At 42.0% G+C, this 27,511-nt stretch overlaps 1 protein-coding gene across 2 annotated transcripts; it reads right to left on the bottom strand.

The window, feature by feature from the left end:
* Positions 1-6,388: 6,388 nt before the first annotated feature.
* LOC133567924 (zinc finger protein CKR1-like) lies at positions 6,389-26,923 on the bottom strand. 2 transcript variants are annotated; one of them, XM_061919544.1, is made up of 4 exons: positions 26,416-26,923; positions 14,277-14,774; positions 13,550-14,206; positions 6,389-7,265 (listed from the first exon to the last, which is right to left on the bottom strand). In XM_061919544.1, exons 1-4 carry the CDS (start codon positions 26,693-26,695, stop codon positions 6,751-6,753), a joined length of 1,950 nt encoding a protein of 649 aa, XP_061775528.1. In that variant the 5' UTR covers positions 26,696-26,923; the 3' UTR covers positions 6,389-6,750. The 2 variants fall into 2 exon arrangements, with proteins under 2 accessions (XP_061775528.1, XP_061775529.1); XM_061919545.1 differs by having other exon boundaries at positions 6,390-7,265; positions 26,458-26,921.
* Between the last annotated feature and the right edge of the window lie 588 nt (positions 26,924-27,511).

Here is a 27,511-nt window from a genome sequence, read left to right on the forward strand (position 1 = left end):
ATGATATCAAGTAAAAGAGTGTGTCTAGTCGATAATACGACATCCATCCATCCATTTTCTACCGCTTATTCCCTTTTGGGGTCGCGGGGGGCGCTGGTGCCTATCTCAGCTACAATCGGGCGGAAGGCGGGGTACACCCTGGACAAGTCGCCACCTCATCGCAGGGCCAACACAGATAGACAGACAACATTCACACACTAGGGCCAATTTAGTGTTGCCAATCAACCTCATTACATATTTTTTATCATCACAAAATCTGCTTTCCTTTTTTTTTGTTGTCATATTATGTTTTTAAACTAGCTTCTGTAGTCGAGGATCGGACCGCCAAGTGCCCTGCCTTCGGCTGACGCTCAGCTCACATTGCACCCGACCTCTATGGCCCCTGCTATGGGTGGTTAGCCCATTGGAGGGGTGACCCACGTTGCCTCTTCGGGCTGTGCCCGGCCGAGTGTGAAGCGACCGGAATGAGAATCAGCACCTCCAAGTCCGAGTCCATGGTTCTCGCCCGGAAAAGGGTGGAGTGCCATCTCCGGGTTGGGGAGGAGACCCTGCCCCAAGTGGAGGAGTTCAAGTACCTAGGAGTCTTGTTCACGAGTGGGGGAAGAGTGGATCGTGAGATCGACAGGCGGCTCGGTGCGGCGTCTTCAGTAATGCGGACGTTGTACCGATCCGTTGTGCTGAAGAAGGAGCTGAGCCGGAAGGCAAAGCTCTCAATTTACCGGTCAATCTACGTTCCCATCCTCACCTATGGTCATGAGCTTTGGGTCATGACCGAAAGGATAAGATCACGGGTACAAGCGGCCGAAATGAGTTTCCTCCGCCGTGTGGCGGGTCTCTCCCTTAGAGATAGGGTGAGAAGCTCTGCCATCCGGGAGGAACTCAAAGTAAAGCCGCTGCTCCTCCACATCGAGAGGAGCCAGATGAGGTGGTTCGGGCATCTGGTCAGGATGCCACCCGAACGCCTCCATAGGGAGGTGTTTAGGGCACGTCCAACCGGTAGGAGGCCACGGGGAAGACCCAGGACACGTTGGGAAGACTATGTCTCCCGGCTGGCCTGGGAACGCCTCGGGATCCCCCCGGGAAGAGCTAGACGAAGTGGCTGGGGAGAGGGAAGTCTGGGTTTCCCTGCTTAGGCTGTTGCCCCCGCGACCCGACCTCGGATAAGCGGAAGAAGATGGATGGATGGATGTTTTTAAACTCAGGAAATACGTACCTGGACACATGAGGACTTTGAATATGACCAATGTCTGATTCTGTAACGACTTGGTATCCAAACAGAAGAATAAGTGTATTAGATTTGAACAGAAGTGTTGATAGAACATGTTGAAACGGAATATAAGCAGATATGAACAGTAAATGAATAAGTGGTTTAATAATCAATTTTTACAGCTTGTCCCTTATAATTTTGACAAAATAACAGAATGATAAATGACACTGCATATGTCAGCAGACTAATTAAGAGCCGTTGTTTGCTTACTTACTACTAAAAGACAAGTTGTCTAGTATTTTCACTATTTTATTTAAGGACAAAATTGTTAAAATAAAGCCAATAATGCAATTTTGTGTGGTTCCCTTTGTTTTTTTGAAAAGTGAAGAAAAACATATTGGTACCGGTTCTAATCTAACCCTAATCTGAAGTCCTTGAACCTCTCTTTTTGGGGCAAGATCTCCTCCCCAAACCCAAAGATGGCACTACACCCTTTTTCAGGGAGAGAACAACGAACTTGGACTCAGAGGTTCTGATTCTCATCCCAGTGGCTTCACTTTCTGCTGCGAACCGCTCCAATTAATGCAGAAGATCCCAGCCAGCTAAAACCAGCAGGACCGCATCATCTGCCAAAGAGCTGATACCTAATCCTGCAGCTGCCAAACAGGACGAAAACCACACCGCTTTCTCTAGAATCCCAGGTTCGACTTTCCGGAATAGCCTCATGTCATGATCTTACGATGGTTAGAACACACCCTGCAGTTCTCCTTCTTATATAGATGAACCACCACCTCTGTCTGCCAATCCAAATGTGTTTATTGTGGCCCGATTAAGTGAAGTAAATTATATTTATATAGCAATTTTCTCTCGTGACTCAAAGCGCTTTACATAGAGAAACCCAGTCGCAGTCTGTGGCGATTTCTGAACTGAATTGCAAGTTGGATCACATTATGGAGAAGCTTGCTGAAAAGGAGAATTTAATTGAATTTGAGAGCACCCTGCATGGACGAAAAGAACAGACAAGTCAATGCTTTTGTCTGCTTGCGGAAAACAAACACCCTAATCTACGATTTGAGTCCCAGGCAGTTCTGAAAACACCCCCGAGGACCCCTCAATGATAGACGCTTTTGACCTCCCTCCCTCATCAACGGCACCTGGAGTCGAACTTTTGCAGATCCGCCTCAGTCTAAAAAACATTACGTCATCACACCCAAGACAATTGAGCATACACGTGCACACCTCCCCAACCCCACCCCACGCCTTCATCACCGCTTTTTCCATTCGGGGTGATGGTTGGATTCCAGGGCCCCAACGCCCCGCCCCTCTGTTGCGAGTTTGTCGTGATTAAATGTAACGTGTTTATGTGTGCATTGCACGGAGGTTTTTTCCCACTGCAGACTAGGCCCCCCTTAGGAACCCAGTCTAGATTGTGTATTTTTTTTACTCATCTTCTTCCCCAGCGTTTAACCTTTTCCTATCCTTTACAGGGCGCCTTGTGGCGACCCATTAGCGTTCCTGTTCTGTAACCCTGTACACTGTTTGTTTGTCTAATCTTGACCGGGGGTTTGTGCTGTAAACAAAAATGTTGTGGTACTTGTTGCAATGACAATAAAGACCTACCGACCAATATCTAAGTTACATTTAAACCAGGGCGGCACTGGCAGCAGGTGGGCAAAGTGTCTTGCCCAAGGACACAACGGCAGTAACTAAGATGGCGGAAGTGGGAATCGAACCTGGAACCCTCACATTGATGGCACGGCCGCTCTACCAACCGAGCTATGCCGCCCCAACTGCGATAAACAGATTTAGCAAATTGAAGTACTCCATCCATCTTCATCTACAGTTAAAATGATTAACTTTTACTTTGTGAATAAACAAGCTATTACTGCATAAGAAAGTTTTTTTTTTATTTTTATTAAATCCTCTCCTTACTGTGTTTAATTGTACAATATCAAACCGAGACAAGTGACACATTTAACAAATGCAATCAACTTTTAATCGTCGACTAAGACAAAGCTCATCTCGTCCACATAAGAACAACAAACAACGAGCCATTGAGAAGACCGACCAATGACAGCAGAAAGTTTAAGCCATCATAAACGATTAGTCTTTGACAAAAACTCAAAAAGACAGCTCCTGTTCAGGTGAGAAAAGGCAAGTTGTTTAGCATGGAAGCACTGCCAACGTATTCTCCACAATTTTAAAGTAGCCACACTCGTAACATAGGCAATCAATTTCAAAAGATCAGAACTTGTTCTTGGAATTACGTTAAAAAAAAAAAAAAAAATCCCTTTAATCCTAAACTTCAAGGTGGACGTACCCTTGATCATAAAAATTTTAAAAAAAATAATAATTCATTTCAAGAACGCTCACAGTAAACACGATTTTAACACTGCTTTCGTTGGCTTCAAGATAGAAAAGTTACTGGAACACGTTTAGGTTGATAACCTAGCAAGTTACACGATACTGTATTCAGCCTTCTTGACGAGCGCCAACGTTGGCCTCGGGGGAACATTCCACGTCAAGTCAGCTTAGACAGACATCTCTTGCTCTGTGCACACAAAAATAACAATACATCAGCAAGATAAATGATGTGTTGATGATCGACGTGACTTAAAATATCTTGTGAAAATAATGAGGGGGAATTTATGTTACACCGCAACATAAAAAGGTTACTATTAGGCAAGCGTGGAAAGTAGAAGGGGGTAATTAGGTAACTGCCAATCATTACATTTTTATGAGGGACATGGGATTTATTGTGTCACTCTTAAATTTTATTGCAGTCTTGTCTTGAAGAGTTTTTAGTTTTCAATGCTGACTGAAAAGCAAAATAAGCATAAGATACCTGCTTATTTTTTTATTGAAAAGAACACTGATTTGAAATGATTGCAGTAGTTATGGTTATACTAACCAAGCCATACCACTTTTTGGCACCCTGTCATTGACGTTCGAAACACATGGGGGCGGAGTACCTAGGGGGGCGGAGCTAGTCATAATGTAGTGTGTTGATTGGTGGAGAGACAATGGTCCTTCCCGGAATGGGAAGAGTGTCCTTCCTTGTCTTTGTAGGACGTCACATGTAAACGTCAATGCCGTACCGGTTGTCGCCAAATGTGTGCAACAAATACTTTTAAAGGAAACGAGATAAAAATGCGCTTATTTGTCTTTTCCACACGTCACAAACGAGAGATTCACGCCGTCGTCATTTTATCTCCTGAAATTTTCCAACAAGACTTGGAAAAGATCCACCTAATAGCGGCGGGCATTTTTTAACCGCGGTACTTTTTGTTGGCAAGGAGAGTCAACGAACGATTATCGTCACACTTCAACATCTCAGACCCTTTGCCGGGTCAACATTGCAAATGAGAAAAGTGTTCTTAACTGTCTTTACCTGGGATAAATACATGTTAAATAAATATATAAATACAAAAACGAGGGCGGTGAGCATGCCAGTGTGTTGCAAAAATGGTTATATACTACATTACCCACAAGACTTAGTGCCGTGGATAGGAACCAAAAGTAGATCTGAGCTGTGCAGAAAGACGACAATTGTGTCATTTGATAAATAAAGACTTCAAAAAATGGTTACATGTTGCTGTTTTTCCTAGACCAGGGGTCGGGAACCTTTTTGGCTGAGAGAGCCAAGAAGCCAAATATTTGAAAATGTATTTCTGTAAGAGCCATATAATATTTTTTTTAGCACTGAACACAACTAAACACGTGCATTTTTAAGTAAGACCAATATTTCTACAGTATAATAGGTCTCTTAATCTTATTAATAACATTATTATTCTGAAGATAACTGTGGATGGGGCGTGGCCTGCAGCAAAGCGAGGACCAGCCTCGAAATCAGCGACAGGTGCATAGAAGGCCCACCTGGGCCTTGTTAACTAATTACCTGTCGCTCTGTTTAGAAGCAGCAGCCAGGAGGAGAGATGGAGTTGGGGCTGGAGCCAGAGTGCGAGCGAGGACAAAAGAGAAAAAGAAAATTGCTGGAAAGCAACTAAGAGACTTATTGAAAAATTAAACAATATTGTAACCCAGAAACAGGCTCTCATGTCGGTGCTTGGTGGTCTGAAGAACCCCCAGGAGGGCAAACCCCACACTAACCAATAATAAATAAATTACTTCTTAACATTAACGCAACTTCTTGAACATAAAAATGCATGAAAAGGTTTTATATTTTGAACGTTATTTTTAATACTGTGATTACAAGTGGAATTATTAATCACTTATTGTGTTAAGCAGTGTCAGCTCAGATTTACCCAAGAGCCAGATGCAGTTATCAAAAGGGCCACATCTGGCTCGCGAGCCATAGGTTCCCTACCCATGTTCTAGACAATAGACAAATACAGTGGGGCAAAAAAGTATTTAGTCAGCCACCGATTTGTGCAAGTTCTCCCACTTAAAATGATGACACTGGTCTGTAATTTTCATCATAGGTACACTTCAACTGTGAGAGACAGAATGTGAAAAAAATTCCAAGAATTCACATTGTAGGAATTTTAAAGAATTTATTCGTAAATTATGGTGTAAAATAAGTATTTGGTCAACCATTCAAAGCTCTCACTGATTGGAGGAGGTTTTGGCTCATAATCTCACAATACATGGCCCCATTCATTCTTTCCTTAACACGGATCAATCGTCCTGTCCCCTTAGCAGAAAAACAGCCCCAAAGCATGATGTTTCCACCCCCATGCTTCACAGTAGGTATGGTGTTCTTGGGATGCAACTCAGTATTCTTCTTCCTCCAAACACGACGAGTTAAGTTTATACCAAAATGGATACATAGGTGATACGGCAGAGGATTGGGAGAATGTCATGTGGTCAGATGAAACCAAAATAGAACTTTTTGGTATAAACTCAACTCGTCGTGTTATGAGGAAGAAGGATACTGAGTTGCATCCCAAGAACACCATACCTACTGTGAAGCATGGGGGTGGAAACGTCATGCTTTGGGGTTGTTTTTCTGCTAAGAGGACAGGACGATTGATCCGTGTTAAGGAAAGAATGAATGGGACCATGTATCGTGAGATTTTGAGCCATCAGTGAGAGCTTTGAATGGTTGACCAAATACTTATTTTCCACCATAATTTACATATAAATTCTTTAAAATTCCTACAATGTGAATTCCTGGATTTTTTTTTCACATTCTGTCTCTCACAGTTGAAGTGTACCTATGATGAAAATTACAGACCTCTGTCCTCATTTTAAGTGGGAGAACTTGCACAATCGGTGGCTGACTAAATACTTTTTTTGCCCCACTGTATGATTGGAAAGTTGACTTGGGTTGCTTAGAGGCAAATTCGAATTTTAACAATTACGCTGATTGAGGGTAATGGACAAAATTGCAGTGATTAGTTGAATTTGTGCCATCACAACATTGCTTTATCCCGCAGGGACTGATTATTGTAATGTGATTATGAGCGAAAAGATAACATATGGCACAAATAAATTAATATATGGGGAAACACTGCAATGGTAGCGAAGTGACTCTTCATGTGCACGTTCAGTTAGTTGGTTGAAGATCTCAACATTTGCGCTCAAGTGGGCTTGCACTGGTGCCTTTCAAACAAAATGAAAGAGTCAAAACTTTGCCCGCAGGCAGAGCAAATGTAGCAATTCTGCGCGCTGGCGGCACCGACGCCGGAATCCTCCTGGCCGACAGCGGACGGCAGATTGAACTCCGATAAAGTTCCGATTCTCCCCGAGCTGGTGTCATGGTCAAAGTGGCGATCGGGACCCAGGATCAAATTCGAGCACTGGGGTGGTATCCCCATCTGTGAGAAGGGATCCAAGGACAGAATGTCCATCTTCACTTTCCCATCGAGGAACGGCAGCTCTTTCATATTTTGCCACTCGTTGGCGGCGCCGGCTGAGGCACTCAGAGGATAATTGGCGTGGTTCAAAATTAAAGCGTCGCTCCTTCCCGAGTCGCTGTATCCCGTTAGCTGGTCCTCCAAAGACCCAGGCCCAGTCTTGGCTTCCAGCCCCTTTTCCTGCAGTCCACTGTCGGGCATCGTCAGGGAATTTTCCGCCTGCTCTTCTGTGCTCCTGACTTTAAACACACACACACACACACACACACACACACACACACACACACACACACACACACACACACACACACACACACACACACACACACACACACTTTAAACACTTACATGTGCATTTAGTCCATTACATACCATTAAACAGAGCCTGAGCACTAAATAAGATGTTGCAATAGCAAATAAATAGCACACGACCTGATCGTTATTATCCAAAATATTTTTTTTTTCTTAACATTAAAGGCCTACTGAAACCCACTACTACCGACCACGCAGTCTGAAAGTTTATATATCAATGATGAAATATTAACATTGCAACACTTGCCAATACGGCCTTTTTAGTTTACTAAAATGCAATTTGAAATTTCGCGCAAAGTATCCTGTTGAAAACGTCGGTATGACGACGCGTGCGCGTGACGTCTCGGGTTGTAGCGGACATTTTTTTCCAGCCCGATCCCAGCTATAAGTAGTCTGCGTTAATCGCATAATTACACAGTATTCTGGACATCTGTGTTGCTGAATCTTTTGCAATTTGTTCAATTAATAATGGAGAAGTCAAAGAAGAAAGATGGAGGTGGGAAGCGGTGTATTGCAGCTGCCTTTAGCAACACAAACACCGCCTGTGTTTTCTTGTTTACATTCCCGAAGGTGAAGCTTTACTATGGATCAGAGCAGTCAAGCGAACATGGTTCCCGACCACATGTCAACCGGCAGGTTTCGGTGAGAACATTGTGGTAATAAGTCGTCTCTTACCGTAGACATGAGCGAAGCTTGCGTCTTTCTGCAGTTGCGGACTCTCTTACCTCCTCCCACCGGAGACACTGGCGGTCACCACACCCGTGGCCACACCCCTCCAGACTTTCAGATACCATATAATCTCACTAAAACACTAGTAACACAATAAGCAGATAGGGGATTTTCCAGAATTATCCTAGTAATTGTGTCTAATAACATCTGAATCGATCCCACTCCCCTCGCCTTTTTTTTTTCTAGTCCTTCACTCTCACTATCCTCATCCACGAATCTTTCATCCTTGGACAATTGTTGCTTTCTCGGTCCGAATCGCTCTCGCTGCTGGTGGCCATGATTGCAAACAATGTGAGGATGTGAGGAGCTCCACAACCCGTGACGTCACGCGCACATCGCCTGCTACTTCCGGTACAAGCAAGGCGTTTTTTTATTAACGACCAAAAGTTGCAAACTTTATCGTCGATGTTCTCTACTAAATCCTTTCAGCAAAAATATGGCCGTATCGCAAAATGATCAAGTTTGACACATAGAATGGACCTGCTATCCCCGTTTGAATAAGAAAATCTCATTTCAGTAGGCCTTTAAATCAGTAATTCTCAAACTTTTTTCAGTGATGTACCCCCTGGGAACATTTATTTATTTCAAGTACCCCCTAATCAGAGCAAAGCATTTTTGGTTGAAAAAAATAGATAAAGAAGTAAAATACAGCACTATGTCATCAGTTTCTGATTTATTAAATGTTATAACAGTGCAAAACATTGCTCATTTGTAGTGGTCTTTCTTGAACTATTTGGAAAAAAAGGAAAAATAACTAAAAACTTGTTGAAAAATAAACAAGTGATTCAATTATAAATCAAGATTTCTACACATAGACTTAATCATCAACTTAAAGGGCCCTCTTTGGGGATTGTAATAGAGATCCATCTGGATTCATGAACTTAATTCTAAACAATTCTTAACAAAAAAAGAAATCTTTAACATCAATATTTATGGAACATGTCCACAAAAAACCTAGCTGTCAACACTGAATATTACATTTTTGCATTTATTTTAACAATTTATTACATTCATATTTTGTTGGAAGTATTATTCAATGAATATATTTATAAAAGATTTTTGAATTGTTGCTTTTTTTATAATATTTTTTAAAAATCACACGTACCCTTTGGTATACCTTCAAGTACCCCCATTTGAGAACCACTGCATTACACAGAGCTTGTGCACTAAATAACATGTTGCAATAGCAAATAAATAGCACACAACCTGATTGTTATCAAAAATATTTATTTTTTCTTTACATGAAATAAAAAGACTTTAAAAATTTTAAATTGTTTTTGTTCACTGTTTTATCGACATTATAATCTTTGTAATGTAATATTCAGGAATAAGTCGTCATTGTTTGTTATGATGCGTTTTTCTGACGTGAATTACTTCTTTTTTTTCTGATTGGCTAAAACGGCTTTACAGGTATGCGCTTCGGCACCAGTTTAATGTAGTGCAGTGAAAACTTTTCTTTAAAAAAAACAAAACATCAGATCACAGTAGGGCGGGGCGATATATCCATATACTCGACTTATCGCAGGTTTGTGTCTGTGCGATATAGAAAATGACTAACGTTAGCTGTGATGCTAACGGTGAGGTGCAGGTGGTAATACGGGAGAGAGAAGGTGCGAATCTGGTAACAAATGGAGGAAAAATTCATTCCCATCATCTGGCGGTGGTTTGGCTTCAAGCAGGAATATTTTCAACATTTATGCGGCAAAAGCGTTGCTACAAAAAGTAGCATCACTGCTAATGTAGCATCATTTGAAAAGTCACCCGCTAGAGGATGAAGACTGCTTGAAACTCTGCATGTCAACATCTCTGGCCGGTGCCACACCAACAAAATGTCAAAGTAACTATTTCCAGATCTACACCGTATGAAAAAAAGTCAACAATAGAAGGAGATAACGTCCGCAGGAACCTATTATGCAGCTAATTTTTATTTAACAGTTATTGAAATATCTTGTGTGACATCATGCACAAAAGTGCACTTTATTTATTTAAAACTATTGTAGTGGTGTTCTGTACAAAAAGTACACTTTAATTTAGTGTTGTTTTGATATGTCATGTTGGTGACATCATTCACAAAAGTGCACTTATAGCTTGTTTTAAAATGTCTCTGACAATCTTGCACTTTCTGTTTTGAAATGACATGAATGTTTGTGCCACTGCTTACACATTAAAATTGAGAGAAAGTGTAAGTGTAAGTTGTAGTAACATGTCTACAAAGTGGTAAATAAATATATTTGCAGATTTTGGTCAGAAATAGTGCCAACGAGAGCAAAAACTAAGCAGTTTTATGTACCGTTTTTGGACCCTAAATGAATAACCTGCGACCTTAACCTTCGTCTTGTGTCCATTTCAGTTTTTAAATGCATAAAAAAACCACATAATTATTTTTTTTGCATCAAGGCATTTTGACTTTTTCCAGGAACATCTATTTTTCAACAAAACAAAACATTTTTATTTTTTTTTTACTAAATTATAAAATGCTCTGCTTAAAATTAGGACCTTGGTGTTGTTAGGGTCGGTTTCGACCCCGTTATAAAAACAAGATTATCAAGCAATAATTCGAGCCAAAACTGAACACACTGACAGTCAGCTCCTCTCCCAGTCATGTGAGCTTTAGGGGATTCTCATTTTACTTTGTTATCCAGTACAAAATCAAACAAAGACGGGCATGTCCTGACATGTGAGGTCAATTCAGTATAAAATTATTAAAATGAAAAAATAAATTAAACTTTTTTATTTAAGAGATGTGTTCTAACACCCCTCAGTAATAGTCAGGTTACACAACAACCTTCTATTTATTTATACAGTACTCTTCATTCATTTTACCATTTTTTAAATTGAAATCGAGGGGTATACTGACAAAAAAAAAAGTCCCAATGGCCCACACCAAAAATATTAAAACCAATATTTTCATGGATAAGGAACCCTAACAAGGTAACCAAGATATGAGAAACAAATTGGATGATAGATCATTGTTTTCAGTGTATTTTACAGCTGATTTAAGACATGGGTCAAAATTGACCCTTAAAAGGCCTACTGAAATGAGATTTTCTTATTTAAACGGGGATAGCAGGTTCATTCTATGTGTCATACTTGATCATTTTGCGATATTGCCATATTTTTGCTGAAAGGATTTAGTAGAGAACACCGACGATAAAGTTTGCAACTTTTGGCCGCTAATAAAAAAGCCTTGCCTTTACCGGAAGTAGCAGACGATGTGTGCGTGACGTCATGGGTTGTAGGGCTCCTCACACCCTCACATTGTTTATAATCATAGCCACCAGCAGCAAGAACGATTTGGACCGAGTAAGCGACGATTTCCCCATTAATTTCAGCGAGGATGAAAGATTTGTGGATGAGGAAAGTTAGAGTGAAGCACTAGAAAACAAAGGCGACGGCAGTGGGAGCAATTCAGATATTAGACACATTTACTAGGATAATTCTGGTAAATCCCTTATCTGCTTATTGTGTTAATAGTGTTTTAGTGAGATATAAAGTCATACCTGAAAGTCGGAGGGCTGCGGTGACCGCCAGTGTCTCTGAGAGAAGCCAATGCAGGAGCCAAGATCACAGCTGCCTTTTTGACAGCTGCTGCAGGAGGACGCAAACTCAATCAATCAATCAATGTTTATTTATATAGCCCTAAATCACAGATGTCTCAAAGGACTGTACAAACCACTACGACTACGACATCCTCGGAAGAACCCACATAAGGGCAAGGAAAACTCACACCCAGTGGGCAAGGAGAACTCGCACCCAGTGGGACGCCAGTGACAATGATGACTATGAGAACCTTGGAGAGGACCTCATATGTGGGCAACCCCCGCCCTCTAGGGGACCGAAAGCAATGGATGTCCAGCGGGTCTAACATGATACTGTGAAAGTTCAATCCATAGTGGCTCCAACACAGTCGCGAGAGTTCAGTTCAAAGCGGATCCAAGACAGCAGCAAAAGTCCCGTCCACAGGAAACCATCCAAAGCAGAGTCCGATCAGCAGCGTAGAGATGGACCGCTCCAACCGATACACAGAAGAGCGGTCCATCCTTGGTCCCGACTCTGGACAGCCAGTACTTCATCCATGGTCATCGGACTGGACTCCGCTCAAGTCTCCGGTAAGAGCCGACTTAATATCACAATTTTCTCATCCAAAAACTTGCTGGTTGACATGTGGTAGAGAAACATGTTCGCTAAAGCTTCACAACAAACAAAGAAACACCGGCTGTGTTTCGGTTGCTAAAGCCAGCTGCAATCCACCAACAGCATTCTTCTTTATAGTCTCCATTATTAATTGAACAAATTGCAAAAGATTCAGAAACACAGATGTCCAAAATACTGTGTAATTATGCGATAAAAACAGACTACTTTTAGCCTTGAGTGGTGCTGGGAGAACCTGTCCGCTCCAACCAATAACGTCACAAGCACGCGACAACATACGCGTCATCATTCCGTGACGTTTTCAACAGGATACCTCGCGGGGAATTTAAAATAGCAATTTCGTAAACTAAAAAGGCCGTATTGGCACGTGTTGCAATGTTAATATTTCATCATTGATATATAAACTATCAGACTGCGTGGTCTGTAGTAGTGGGTTTCAGTAGGCCTTTAACATCCATCCATCCATCCATCCATCCATCATCTTCCGCTTATCCGAGGTCGGGTCGCGGGGGCAACAGCCTAAGCAGGGAAACCCAGACTTCCCTCTCCCCAGCCACTTCGTCTAGCTCTTCCCGGGGGATCCCGAGGCGTTCCCAGGCCAGCCGGGAGACATAGTCTTCCCAACGTGTCCTGGGTCTTCCCCGTGGCCTCCTACCGGTTGGACGTGCCCTAAACACCTCCCTAGGGAGGCGTTCGGGTGGCATCCTGACCAGATGCCCGAACCACCTCATCTGGCTCCTCTCGATGTGAAGGAGCAGCGGCTTTACTTTGAGTTCCTCCCGGATGGCAGAGCTTCTCACCCTATCTCTAAGGGAGAGCCCCGCCACACGGCGGAGGAAACTCATTTCGGCCGCTTGTACCCGTGATCTTATCCTTTCGGTCATGACCCAAAGCTCATGACCATAGGTGAGGATGGGAACGTAGATCGACCGGTAAATTGAGAGCTTTGCCTTCCGGCTCAGCTCCTTCTTCACCACAACGGACCGGTACAACGTCCGCATTACTGAAGACGCCGCACCGATCCGCCTGTCGATCTCACGATCCACTCTTCCCTCACTCGTGAACAAGACTCCTAGGTACTTGAACTCCTCCACTTGGGGCAGGGTCTCCTCCCCAACCCGGAGATGGCACTCCATGGGTTGGGGAGGAGACCCTGCCCCAAGTGGAGGAGTTCAAGTACCTAGGAGTCTTTAACATAAGAGATGGTAACAGAAATCTAACACAAGAGGAAGGTTAAAAACCGAGTTAGGTTGTGAACCATGAAGTTGGTGTACCGTCCCACCCTTAATGCGTTTTTAACATTTAAAACCCCTCGGCATCGGTCACGTACCGTTTCTGTGAGTCTTCATGTGACACTTGAGACTAGACTTCTGGTTGAAGCAGCGGCCGCAGATGTCGCAGCCGTACGGCTTCTCGCCTGTGTGGATGCGTAAATGGCGCTCCAGGTGTCCGGCGCGCACAAACATCTTCCCGCAGTACGAGCAGATGAAGCACTTCTTCGGCCTGGACGTCTGGTAGAAGGAGCTTGTGCCGTTCTGGGACTCGGCGGCAGCGTCCTCGGTCATCCGACAGACTCCCGGCGTTGCGTACGGTGGCTGCGACATCATGTGGTTGCCGACCTCTCCGAAAGGTTTCCCTGGGAAGGCGAAGGTGCTGCAAGAAGACTCCGCTTGTGGCGAGACTAACGGAGGACCACCTGGGAAGGAATTGACATCCTGTGCTGATCTCTCTGCTTGTTCGCTATTGCTCGGGCCGTTAGACCTGGGCGATCTCTGCTGACCGTCACTGTCCACCTCTTCTCTTTTTGGCTGTGTTACGCTCTCCTCCAGCAGCTCGGACTTGACTTGTGCTGATGTCTGGGACGATTCGGTCAAAGAAATCAGCTTGGCCGCGGCATGAATGTCTCCCTCTGCTGGTGGCCGCTGCGTGTCGGCACTGTTTTGTTTCTGTGCCGCCATTTGGACGTCTGTCGGTGGGACCTGCAGACCTGTGAGTACAGACGGACATTTTATTTATCTTATGAATATTATTTCAGTCATGTCATTGTTGGAACGTACATCTTTGGTGAATCTTCATGTGCTCCTTGAGACTGCACTTCTGATTAAAGCGCCTCCCGCAGATCTCGCAGCGGAACGGTTTCTCTCCCGTGTGGATCCTTTTGTGCCTCTCCAGGTTTCCGGAGTGCTCGAAACATTTGCCGCAGAACGGACAGGCAAAGCCTCGCTTGAACATCAAGCGATTGACCATCCTCCTTCGCATGGTGCTGTACAGGTTGCGGTGCGGACTGCGGCCATAAGAGCTGCCACACGGCGCGGCCTGCCGGATGTCCATGGGAGACTCGGAAGCTGCTCCGTAGGAGTTGCTGGGCGGGTTTTGACGCCGTCTCCACTCAGCGTCAGCATTTTCATACCGGTTCTGCTCTTCTACTAGCTGTCGGGGTTGACCGCATTTATCCTCTTCCAGGGGTTCTCGCTTTACAGGTACGTCATGATTCGGAAAGTCACTTAGGACCTTTTCAGGATTCGCCCTCTCAGCCTCAGAGTTGCTCAGACACCCTGTGGACATAGAAGTAGACACATTGTCACTCATTTGGCTGCCAATAAGGATGGGGATATGGCTTAAAATGTATATTGCGATACACAGTACATATTGCAGCCTTCAGCTATACCAGGAGTCGGGAACCTTTTTGGCTGAGAGAGCCATGAAAGCCAAATATTTCAAAAACGTATTTCCGTGAGAGCCATATTATATTTTGGTAATACTTTGATATGGGGAACATATTCACCATTAATTAGTTATTATTAACATGCAAATTCGTAACATATTGGCTCTTAATTAGTCATTTTAAGTACTTATTAATGCCTTTTCCTGCATGGCCTTATTTTACAAGCAGTAAGCCATTAACTAAGAGTCTTCCCTTATAACCTCAGAATTATTGCTTATTAGTAACCCTAACCCTTATATGGTCCCCTAGTGTCCAAATAACTCTTAAGTCTTTGTTACTTAGAATATGTTTCCCATACTAAAGTGTTACCAATATTTTTTAACACTGAATACAACTAAATGTGCGCATTTTTAAGTTAGATTAACATTTTTAGATTATAATAAATCCTCTTATTCTTTTTAATAACATTGTTATTCTGAAGCTAACAAATAATAAATGAAATACTTCTTACCATTAATGCGACTTCTTGGATTGATGGAATAAAATGCATGAGAATGTTTTTAATTTTGAACGTTATTTTTAACCCTGTGATTACCAGCCGAGTCATTTATTACTTATCGTGTTAAGCAATGTCAGCTAAGATTTATCTGAGAGCCAGATGCAGTCATCAAAAGAGCCACATCTGGCTCTAGAGTCGCAGGTTCCCTAACCCTGTGCTATACAGTGGGGCAAAAAAGTATTTAGTCAGCCACCGATTTGTGCAAGTTCTCCCACTTAAAATGATGACAGAGGTCTGTAATTTTTATCATAGGTACACTTCAACTGTGAGAGACAGAATGTGAAAAAAAATCCAGGAATTCACATTATAGGAATTTTAAAGAATTTATTTGTAAATTGTGGTGGAAAATAAGTATTTGGTCAACCATTCAAAGCTCTCACTGATGGAAGGTTTTGGCTCAAAATCTCACGATACATGGCCCCAGTCATTCTTTCCTTAACACGGATCAATAGTCCTGTCCCCTTAGCAAAAAAACAGCCCCAAAGCATGATGTTTCCACCCCCATGCTTCACAGTAGGTTTGGTGTTCTTGGGATGCAACTCAGTATTTTTCTTCCTCCAAACACAACGAGTTGAGTTTATACCAAAATGGATACATGGAGGATACAGCAGAGGACTGGGAGCATGTCATGTGGTCAGATGAAACCAAAATAGAACTTTTTGGTATAAACTCAACTCGTCGTGTTTGGAGGAAGAAGAATACTGAGTTGCATCCCAAGAACACCATTCCTACTGTGAAGCATGGGGGTGGAAACATCATGCTTTGGGGCTGTTTTTCTGCTAAGTTACAGGACGATTGATCCGTGTTAAGGAAAGAATGAATGGGGCCATGTATCGTGAGATTTTGAGCCAAAACCTCCTTCCATCAGTGAGAGCTTTGAATGGTTGACCAAATACTTATTTTCCACCATAATTTACAAATAAATTATTTAAAATTCCTACAATGTGGATTCCTGGATATTTTTTCATATTCTGTCTCTCACAGTTGAAGTGTACCTATGATCAAAATTACAGACCTCTGTCATCATTTTAAGTGGGAGAACTTGCACAATCGGTGGCTGACTAAATACCTTTTTGCCCCACTGTATATTTGGTATGTATAAACAGTTTACAAAGGCTCCTAATTTGGCTGCTGACATATGCAATTATTAACATACTGTGTCATTTCCTGCTGTATTATTGTTTTCAAAATTATTATATATCTACTTAAGTTCCATCTTCTTCCGCTTATCCGAGGTCTGGTCGCGGGGGCAGCAGCCTAAGCAGGGAAGCCCAGACTTCCCTCTCTCCAGCAATTTCGTCCAGCTTCTACCAGGGGATCCCGAGGCGTTCCCAGGCCAGCCGGGAGACCTAGTCTTCCTAACGTGTCCTGGGTCTTCCTCGTGGCCTCCTACTGGTTGGATGTGCCCGAACCACCTCATCTGGCTCCCCTCAAAGTGGAGGAGCAGCGGCTTTAGTTTGAGCTCTTCCCGGATGACGGAGCTTCTCACCCCATCTCGAAGGGAGAGCCATGCCACCCGGCGGAGGAAACTCATTTCAGCCGCTTGTACTCGTGATCTAGTCCTTTCGGTCATAACCCAAAGCTCATGACCATAGATGAGGATGGGAACGTAGATCGACCGGTAAATTGAGAGCTTTGCCTTCCGGCTCAGCTCCTTCTTCACCACAATGGATCGATTCAGTGTTCGCATTACTGAAGACGCCGCACCGATCCGCCTGTCAACCTTACGATCCACCCTTCCCTCATTTGTGAACAACACTCTGAAGTACTTGAACTCCTCCACTTGGGGCAATATCTCCTCCCCAAACCGAAGATGGCACTCCACCCTTTTCTGGGCGAGAACCATGGACTCGAACTTGGAGGTGCTGATTCTCATCCCACTCGGTTTCGAACCGATCCAGTGAGAGCTGAAGATCTTGGCCAGATGAAGCCATCAGAACCACATCATCTGCAAAAAGCAGAGATCTAATCCTGCAGCCACCAAACTAGATCCCTTCAACACCTTGACTGCGCCTAGAAATTCTGTCCATAAAAGTTATGAACAGAATCGGTGACCAAGGACAGCCTTGGCGGAGTCCAACCTTCACTGGAAAGGAGTCCGACTTACTGCCGGCAATGCGGACCAAACTCTGACACTGATCTTACAGGGAGCGGACCGCCACAATCAAACAGTCCGTTACCACATACTCTCTGAGCACTCCCCACAGGACTTTAAATTTCAGGATCATTTAATGATTACATTTTTGATCACAATTACGATCAGATGGATGGATGGCAGGTGTAACAATATCAATATACGGCTTGGATTTACATGACGTCACGTAGAGCTCATTATATATGCGTTGTGGTCAGGCTGGCGTCTGTTCTCAATGGGTACGAGGTGCCATTTAGGCTTTCTCAAACAAAAAATGCCTCTCTGCTTGCATTGTTTTCAGCAGTACGAACTGTTCGAATTTTAAATCCGTGACTAAGTCGTATACGTGCCTCGATGTCTTACAACCTGTGATATTGTTACTATATCTGAGGTTTATTCTAAGTCAGGGGTGTCAAACTCAAATAGAGTGGGCCAAAATTTAAAACTGAACAAAGCCGCGGGCCAATGTTGAACAAATTAACCTTTTAATAGGGACCCAAACAAGTTTTGCATTGAATATTAAACAAGCAAGGCTTATATAACTTTATAGTCACATGCAAAATTGAGTTTGAAATTATAATAATGATTAAAAAATATCAATGGCATATCAAATAAAATTTAAATAAAAATTGGGAGGGGGGAGCAGGGTTTGGTGGTAGCGGGGATGTATATTGTAGCGTCCCAGAAGAGTTAGTGCTGCAAGGGGTTCTGGGTATTTCTTCTGTTCAGTTTATGTTGTGCTACGGTGCGGATGTTCTCCCGAAATGTGTTTGTCATTCTTGTTTGGTGCGGCTTCACAGTGTGGCGCATATTTGTAAAAGTGTTAAAGTTGTTTATACGGCCACCCTCAGTGTGACATGTATGGCTGTTTATCAAGTATGCCTTCCATTGACTTGTGTGTGTTAAAGCCGCATATTAGGGACGGCGTGGCGCAGTGGGAGAGTGGCCGTGCGCAACCCGAGGGTCACTGGTTCAAATCCCACCTAGTACCAACCTCGTCACGTCCGTTGTGTCCTGAGCAAGACACTTCACCCTTGCTCCTGATGGGTGCTGGTTGGCGCCTTGCATGGCAGCTCCCTCCATCAGTGTGTGAATGTGTGTGTGAATGGGTAAATGTGGAAGTAGTGTCAAAGCGCTTTGAGTACCTTGAAGGTAGAAAAGCGCTATACAAGTACAACCCATTTATCATTTATTTACAGTATATATTGTGTGACTGGGCCGGCACGTTGTTTGTATGGCAGAAAAGCGGACGTGACGACAGGCTGTAGAGAACGCTAAAGGCAGTGCCTTCAAGGCACGCTCCCAATATTGTTGTCCGGGTGGAGATCGGGAGAAATTCGGAAGAATGGTTGCCCCGGGAGATTTTCGGGAGGGGCACTGAACTTTGGGAGTCTCCCGGGAAAATCGTGAGGGTTGGCAAGTATGAGTATCAGCGGTGAATGCAGTGTTACAGAGGTGTATAATACTGGCGGGCCAGCTCTAATCTTAATTTCATATTACCTCAAGGGCCAAATGAAATCACACGGAGGGCCAAATTTGGCCCGTGGGCCAGAGTTTGACACCCATGTTCTAAGTCATGCAAGTCTAAACGATCCAGACAAACTACTACTTCTACTAGCATTTTTGCAGCAGGTTCCTAAAACCATTAGTGTTCCTGTCATGTGAACAATCTTTGACCAACGATTCTGCGGTAGGGCTTTAGACACAGAAATGGGCTCCTTTTACATGGATATTTGACTAGTTTAATAGAGTATATTCCAAAAAAAGAAGTGTGCTCACCTCAAGTGCAAAATCTTTAACTGTGTTTTGACAGTGTAACACAGGTTTGAAACATCAGACCGCACCTGGCAAATAAATAATCTATGACTAATGTTTTGCAAAGTAACTTAAAACTGCAGTGTTTTTGTTTCTTTAACATTAGACTATTGCAGGGGATTGCATTAACTGTACACACAAAATTAGAACCAATAGTGAAGAATTTGTGAATAGTTCCACACCACGCGTGCTATAAGTACCGTATTTTTCAGACTATAAGTCGCAGTTTTTTTCATTATTTGGCCGGGGGTGCGACTTATACTCAGGAGCGACTTATGTGTGAAATTATTAACATTACAGTAAGATATCAAAAAATATTATTTAGCTCATTCACGTAAGAGACTAGACGTATAAGATTTCATGGGATTTATTGATTAGGAGTGACAGATTGTTTGCTAGACATATAGCATGTTCTATATGTTACAGTTATTTGAATGACTCTTACCATAATATGTTAGGTTAACATAGCAGGCACCTTCTCAGTTGGTTATTTATGCGGCATATAACGTACACTTATTCAGCCTGTTGTTCACTATTCTTTATTTATTTTAAATTGCCTTTCAAATGTCTATTCTTGGTGTTGGGTTTTATCAAATAAATTTCCCCCCAAAAAATGCAAAAGTGCGACTTATATATGTTTTTTTCCTTCTTTATTATGCATTTTCGGCAGGTGCGGCTTATACTCCGGAGCGACTTATACTCCAAAAAATACGGTAAATAAAGATGTTAAAATAGTTATTTGGTAGCTAAAAACACGTAAAAGCAAGCATTTGGATTCGGTAAATAAGTCGTATACATGCCTCGATGTCTTATAACCTGTGATATTGTTACAATAACTGAGGTGTATTCTAAGTCATGCAAGTCAAAACGATCCAGACAAAGTACTACTTCTACTAGCATTTTTTGCAGGAGGTTCCTAAAACCATTAGAGTGTTCCTGTTATGTAAACAATCTTTGACCAACATTTCTGCAGTAAGGCTTTAAGACACAGAAATGGGCTCCTTTCACATGGATGATATCTGACTAGCTTTTGTGGAGTATAAGCCAAAAAACAGAAATGCGCTCATTTCAAGTACAAAATCTTTAACTATGTTTTGACAGTGTAACACAGGTTTAAAACATCAGACCGCATATGTCAAATAAAGAATCTTTAACTATGTTTTCACAGTGTAACACAGGTTTAAAACATCAGACCGCGCCTGTCAAATAAAGAATCTTTGACTAATGTTTTGCAAAGTACCTAAAAACTGCAGTGTTCTTGTTTATTTAACATTAGACTATTGCATGGCCTTTATACACAAAATTAGAACCAATAGTGAAGAATTTAGTAGCTAAAAACACGTAAAAGCAATGATTTTGATTCCGTAAATAAGTCGTACATGTCTTGATGTCTTATAACCTGTTATTTTGTTACTATATCTGAGATCCAGAAAAACTACTACTTCTACTAGCATTATCACAGCAGGTTCCTAAAACCGTTAAGAGGTTTCCTGTTATGTAAACAATCTTTGACCAACATTTCTGCGGTAGGGCTTTAAGACACAGAAATGGGCTCCTTTCACATGGATGATATTTGACTAGCTTCTGTGGAAAATATTCCAAAAAACAGAAATGCGCTCATCTCAAGTACAACATCTTTGACTATGTTTTGACAGTGTAACAGTTTTAAAACGTCAGACCACGCCTGTCAAATAAAGAATCTTTGACTAATGTTTTGCAAAGTAACTTAAAACTGCAGTGGTCTTGTTTCTTTAACACTAGACTATTACAGGGACTTTAAACACAAAATTAGAAACAAATAGTGAAGGATTTGTGAATCTTTCCACACTACACGTGCTACAAGTGAATAGAGACGTCAAAATAGTTATTTGGTAGCTAAAAACACATAAAAGCCAGCATTTTGATTCTGTGAATAAGTCGTACACGTGCCTCGATGTCTTATAACCTGTGATTTTGTTTGTATATCTGAGATCCAGAAAAACTACTACTTCTACTAGCATTATTACAGCAGGTTCCTAAAACCGTTAGAGTTTTCCTGTTATGTAAACAATCTTTGACCATCATTTCTGCGATAGCCCATTTCTGTGTCTTAAAGCCCTAGACACAGAAATGGGTTCCTTTCACATGGATTTTTGACTAGCTTGTATAGAGTATATTCCAAAAACCAGAAGAACACTCATCTCAAGTACAAAATCTTAAACTATGTTCTGACAGTGTATCATAGGTTTGAAACATCAAACCGAGCCTGTCAAATAAAGAATCTTTGACTAATGTTTTGCAAAGTAACTTAAAACTGCAGTGTTCTTGTTTCTTTAACATTTGACTATTACAGGGCCTTTATACACAAAATTAGAACCAATAGTGAAGAATTTGTAAATCGTTCCACACCATGCATACGCACGCATGCTAAAACTAAATAGAGACTTTAAATTAGTTATTTAGTAGCTAAAAACACGTAAAAGCAAGGATTTTGATTCCGTAAATAAGTCGTATACGTGCCTCGATGTCTTATAACCTGGGATTTTGTTACTATATCTGAGATCCAGAAAAACTACTACTTCAACAAGCATTATTACAGCAGGTTCCTAAAACCGTTAGAGAATTCCTGTTATGTAAACAATCTTTGACCAACATTTCTGCGGTAGGGCTTTAAGACACAGAAATTGTCTCATTTAACATGGATTTTTGACTGGCTTTTGTGGAGAATATTCCAAAAAACAGAAGTGCGCTCATCTCAAGTGCAAAATCTTTAACTATGTTCTGACAGTGTAACACAGGTTTAAAACATCAAATCGCACCTGTCTAATAAATAATCTTTGACTAATGTTTTGCAAAGTGAATTAAAACTGCAGTGTTCTTGTTTATTTAACAATAGACTATTACAGGGCCTTGCATTAACTTTACACACAAAATTAGAACCAAGAGTGAAGGATTTGTGAATTATTTCACACCACGATGTCTTATAACCTGGGATTTTGTTACTATATCTGAGATCCAGAAAAACTACTACTTCAACAAGCATTATTACAGCAGGTTCCTAAAACCGTTAAGAGTTTTCCTGTTATGTAAACAATCTTTGACCAACATTTCTGCGGTAGGGCTTTAAGACACAGAAATGGGCTCCTTTCACATGGAGGATATCTGACTAGCTTTTGTGGAGTACAATCCAAAAAACAGAAATGCGCTCATTTCAAGTACAAAATCTTTAACTATGTTTTGACAGTGTAACAGTTTTAAAACGGCAGACCACGCCTGTCAAATAAAGAATCTTTGACTAATGTTTTACAAAGTAACTTAAAACTGCAGTGTTCTTGTTTCTTTAACATTAGACTATTACAGGGACTTTAAACACAAAATTAGAAACAAATAGTGAAGGATTTGTGAATCTTTCCACACTACACGTGCTATAAGTAAATAGAGACGTCAAAATAGTTATTTGGTAGCTAAAAACACATAAAAGCCAGCATTTTGATTCTGTGAATAAGTCGTACACGTGCCTCGATGTCTTATAACCTGTGATTTTGTTTGTATATCTGAGATCCAGAAAACTACTACTTCTACTAGCATTATTACAGCAGGTTCCTAAAACCGTTAGAGTTTTCCTGTTATGTAAACAATCTTTGACCATCATTTCTGCGATAGCCCATTTCTGTGTCTTAAAGCCCTAGACACAGAAATGGGTTCCTTTCACATGGATTTTTGACTAGCTTGTATAGAGTGTATTCCAAAAACCAGAAGAACACTCATCTCAAGTACAAAATCTTAAACTATGTTCTGACAGTGTATCATAGGTTTGAAACATCAAACCGAGCCTGTCAAATAAAGAATCTTTGACTAATGTTTTGCAAAGTACCTTAAAACTGCAATGTTCTTGTTTCTTTAACATTTGACTATTACAGGGCCTTTACACACAAAATTAGAACCAATAGTGAAGAATTTGTAAATCGTTCCACACCATGCATGTGCACGCGTGCTAAAACTAAATAGAGACTTTAAATTAGTTATTTAGTAGCTAAAAACACGTAAAAGCAAGGATTTTGATTCAGTAAATAAGTCGTATACGTGCCTCGATGTCTTATAACCTGGGATTTTGGTACCATATCTGAGATCCAGAAAAACTACTACTTCAATGAGCATTATTACTGCAGGTTCCTAAAGAGTTTTCCTGTTATGTAAACAATCTTTGACCAACATTTCTGTAGTAGGGCTCTAAGACATAGAAATGGGCTCCTTTCACATGGATATTAGACTAGTTTTGTGGAGTATAATCCAAAAAACAGAAGTGCGCTCATCTCAAGTGCAAAATCTTTAACTGTGTTTTGACAGTGTAACACAGGTTTAAAACATCAAACCGCACCTGTCAAATAAATAAGCTTTGACTAATGTTTTGCAAAGTGAATTAAAACTGCAGTGTTCTTGTTTATTTAACAATAGACTATTACTGGGCCTTGCATTAACTTTACACACAAAATTAGAACCAATAGTGAAAGATTTGTGAATTGTTCCACACCACATGTGCTATAAGTAAATAGATATGTTAAATTAGTTATTTAGTAGCTAAAAACACGTAAAAGCAGGGATTTTGATTCCGTAAATAAGTCGTACACGTGCCTCGATGTCTTATAACCTGTGATTTTGTTACTATATCTGAGATCCAGAAAACTACTACTTCAACTAGCATTATTACAGCAGGTTCCTAAAACCGTTAGTTTTCCTGTTGTGTAAACAATCTTTGACCAACATTTCTGCAGTAGGGCTTTAAGACATAGAAATGTGCTCCTTTCACATGGATTTTTTACTAACTTTTGTGGAGTATATTCCAAAAAACCGAAGTGCGCTCATCTCAAGTGCAAAATCTTTAACTATGTTTTGACAGTGTAACACAGGTTTAAAACATCAGACCGCGCCTGTCAAACAAAGAATCTTTGACCAATGTTTTACAAAGTAACTTAAAACTGCAGTGTTTTTGTTTCTTTAACATTAGACTACAATCCCCGTTTCCATATGAGTTGGGAAATTGTGTTAGATGTAAATATAAACGGAATACAATGATTTGCAAATCATTTTCAACCCATATTCAGTTGAATATGCTACAAAGACAACATATTTGATGTTCAAACTAATAAACCTTTTTTTTTTTTTTTTTTTGCAAATAATCATTAACTTTAGAATTTGATGCCAGCAATATGTGACAAAGAAGTTGGGAAAGGTGGCAATAAAAACGGATTAAGTTGAGAAATTCTTTTCAAACACTCATTTGGAAGATCCCACAGGTGTGCAGGCTAATTGGGAACAGGTGGGTGCCATGATTGGGTATAAAATCAGTTTCTATGAAATGCCAAGTAATTCACAAACAAGGATGGGGCGAGCTGTCGTATTTTAGGCTTCATAATGCGCCACACATTTTCGATGGGAGACAGGTCTGGACTGCAGGCGGGCCAGGAAAGTACCCGCACTCTTTTACTACGAAACCACGCTGTTATAACACATGGCTTGGCATTGTCTTTCTGAAATAAGCAGGGGCGTCCATGATAACGTTGCTTGGATGACAACATATGTTGCTCCAAAACCTGTACGGACCTTTCAGCATTAATGGTGCCTTCACAGATGGGTAACTTACCCATGCCTGGGGCACTAATACACCCCCATACCATCACAGAGGCTAGCTTTTGAACTTTGTGCCTATAACAATCCGGATGGTTATTTTCCTCTTTGTTCTGGAGGACACCACGTCCTCTGTTTCCAAATATAATTTGAAATGTGGACTCGTCAGACCACAGAAATACCTTTCCACTTTGCATCAGTCCATCTTAGGTGAGCCCGTGCCCAGCGAAGCCGGCGTCGTTCCTGGGTGTTGTTGATAAATGAGTTTGGCTTTGCATAGTAGTGTTTTAACTTGCACTTACAGATGTAGCGACCAACTGTAGTTACTGGGAGTGGTTTTATGAAGTGTTCCTGAGCCCATGTGGTGATATCCTTTACACACTGATGTGGGTTTTTGATGCAGTACCACCTGAGGGATCAGCGGTCCGTAATATCATCGCTTCCGTGCAGTGATTTCTCCAGATTCTCTGAACTTTTTGACGATTTTACGGACCGTAGATGGTAAAATCCCTAAATTCCTTGCAAGAGCTCGTTGAGAAATGTAGTTCTAAAACTGTTGGACAATTTGCTCACAAAGTGGTGACCCTCGCCCCATCCTTGTTTGTGAATGTCTTAGCATTTCATGGAAGCTGCTTTTATACCCAATCATGGCACCCACCTGTTCCCAATTAGCCTGCACACACGTGGGATGTTCCATTTAAGTGTTTGATGAGCACTATTCAACTTTATCGGTATTTATTGCCACCTTTCCCAACTTCTTTGTCACGTGTTGTTGGCATAAAATTCTAAAGTTAATAATTATTTGACAAAAAAAAAAAAAGGTTTATCAGTTTGAACATCAAATATGTTGTCTTCGTAGCATATTCAACTGAATATGGGTTGAAAATGATTTGCAAATCATTGTATTCCGTTTATATTTACATCTAATGCACCTGGGGATAGGTTGATTGGCAACACTAAATTGGCCCTAGTGTGTGAATGTGAGTGTGAATGTTGTCTGTCTATCTGTGTTGGCCCTGCGATGAGGTGGCGACTTGTCCAGGGTGTACCCTGCCTTCCGCCCGATTGTAGCTGAGATAGGCGCCAGCGCCCCCCGTGACCCCGAAAGGGAATAAGCGGTAGAAAATGGATGGATGGATGGACAATTTCCCAACTCATACGGAAACAGGCCTTTGTACACAAAATTAGAACCAATAGTGAAGGATTTGTGAATCGTTCCACACCGCGCATGCGCACGCGTGCTAAAAGTAAATAGAGACGTTAAATTAGTTATTTAGTAGCTAAAAACACGTAAAAGCAAGCATTTTGATTCCGTAAATAAGTCATAAACGTGCCTCAATGTCTTATAACCTGTGATTTTGTTACTATATCTGAGTTGTATTCTAAGCCATGCAGGTCTAGACGACCAAGACAAACTACTTCTCTGTGTGAAGTGTGCATCTCCAGTCGGGTCCACATCACCATTCAAGCCGAGGGGCTGCCCTCGCAGGCCCGTCGTGAATCTGGCGGCTCTCAGCTCGCCGTGCAGCACCTCCACGCTGCTTCTCAGCCTCCTGATCTCCTGCTCTCGTTGGGACAGCTCCAGTCGAAGCACCACCATGCCGTCCTCCACTACTTTGGCGATCTGAGCCGCGGCGGCGTTACACATAGCGGTGATGATGGAGCCTATCTGGTTGTGGAGAGCCACGCCGGTCGACATGTTGGCTGCGCGGGCCAGACGACGACAACAATTAGTAACTGGAGAAGGCCTATAAAGGCTCCAAGGTGGCCGAGTGTGGAACGTTTTAACGCAGAGGAGTGGTCGACCGTTAGCTTGGCGCGGCCATCCTGAACGCTGCCTTGAGCTAGCAGGCTAGCAGTAGCTCACTGTAAACAAAGCGCGACTGCGGGCGGAAGTCGTGGTAGCGGGATACCGTAAAGCATCTGGAAAAGTCGCAAGCATGTTCGTCTTCACTTCGCTAGGTCACGTGACGAGATGGGATTAATGGCTGTTTTAAAGGCCTACTGAAACCCACTACTACCCACCACGCAGTCTGATAGTTTATATATCAATGATGAGATATTAACATTGCAACACATGCCAATACGGACGGTTTAGTTTACTAAATTGCAATTTTAAATTTCCCTGGAGTTTCGCAGCCGAGTGTGAAGCGACCGGAATGAGAATCAGCACCTCCAAGTCCGAGTCCATGGTTCTCGCCCGGAAAAGGGTGGAGTGCCATCTCCGGGTTGGGGAGGAGACCCTGCCCCAAGTGGAGGAGTTCAAGTACCTAGGAGTCTTGTTCACGAGTGGGGGAAGAGTGGATCGTGAGATCGACAGGCGGATCGGTGCGGCGTCTTCAGTAATGCGGACGTTGTATCGATCCGTTGTGGTGAAGAAGGAGCTGAGCCGGAAGGCAAAGCTCTCAATTTACCGGTCGATCTACGTTCCCATCCTCACCTATGGTCATGAGCTTTGGGTCATGACCGAAAGGATAAGATCACGGGTACAAGCGGCCGAAATGAGTTTCCTCCG

The sequence above is a fragment of the Nerophis ophidion genome, linkage group LG14, assembly GCF_033978795.1.
Source record: "Nerophis ophidion isolate RoL-2023_Sa linkage group LG14, RoL_Noph_v1.0, whole genome shotgun sequence".
NCBI lineage: Eukaryota > Metazoa > Chordata > Actinopteri > Syngnathiformes > Syngnathidae > Nerophis > Nerophis ophidion.

What these genes read in the sequence shown, in the direction of transcription:
- LOC133567924 (XM_061919544.1), bottom strand. Translation starts at nt 26,695, where the DNA reads ATGTCGACCGGCGTGGCTCTCCACAACCAGATAGGCTCCATCATCACC. An exon ending in CATGAAGATTCACCAAAGAT is followed by an intron (nt 14,207 to 14,276) that starts GTACGTTCCAAC and finishes CTGTACTCACAG; the next exon opens with GTCTGCAGGTCCCACCGACA. An exon ending in CATGAAGACTCACAGAAACG is followed by an intron (nt 7,266 to 13,549) that starts GTACGTGACCGA and finishes GTGTGTTTAAAG; the next exon opens with TCAGGAGCACAGAAGAGCAG.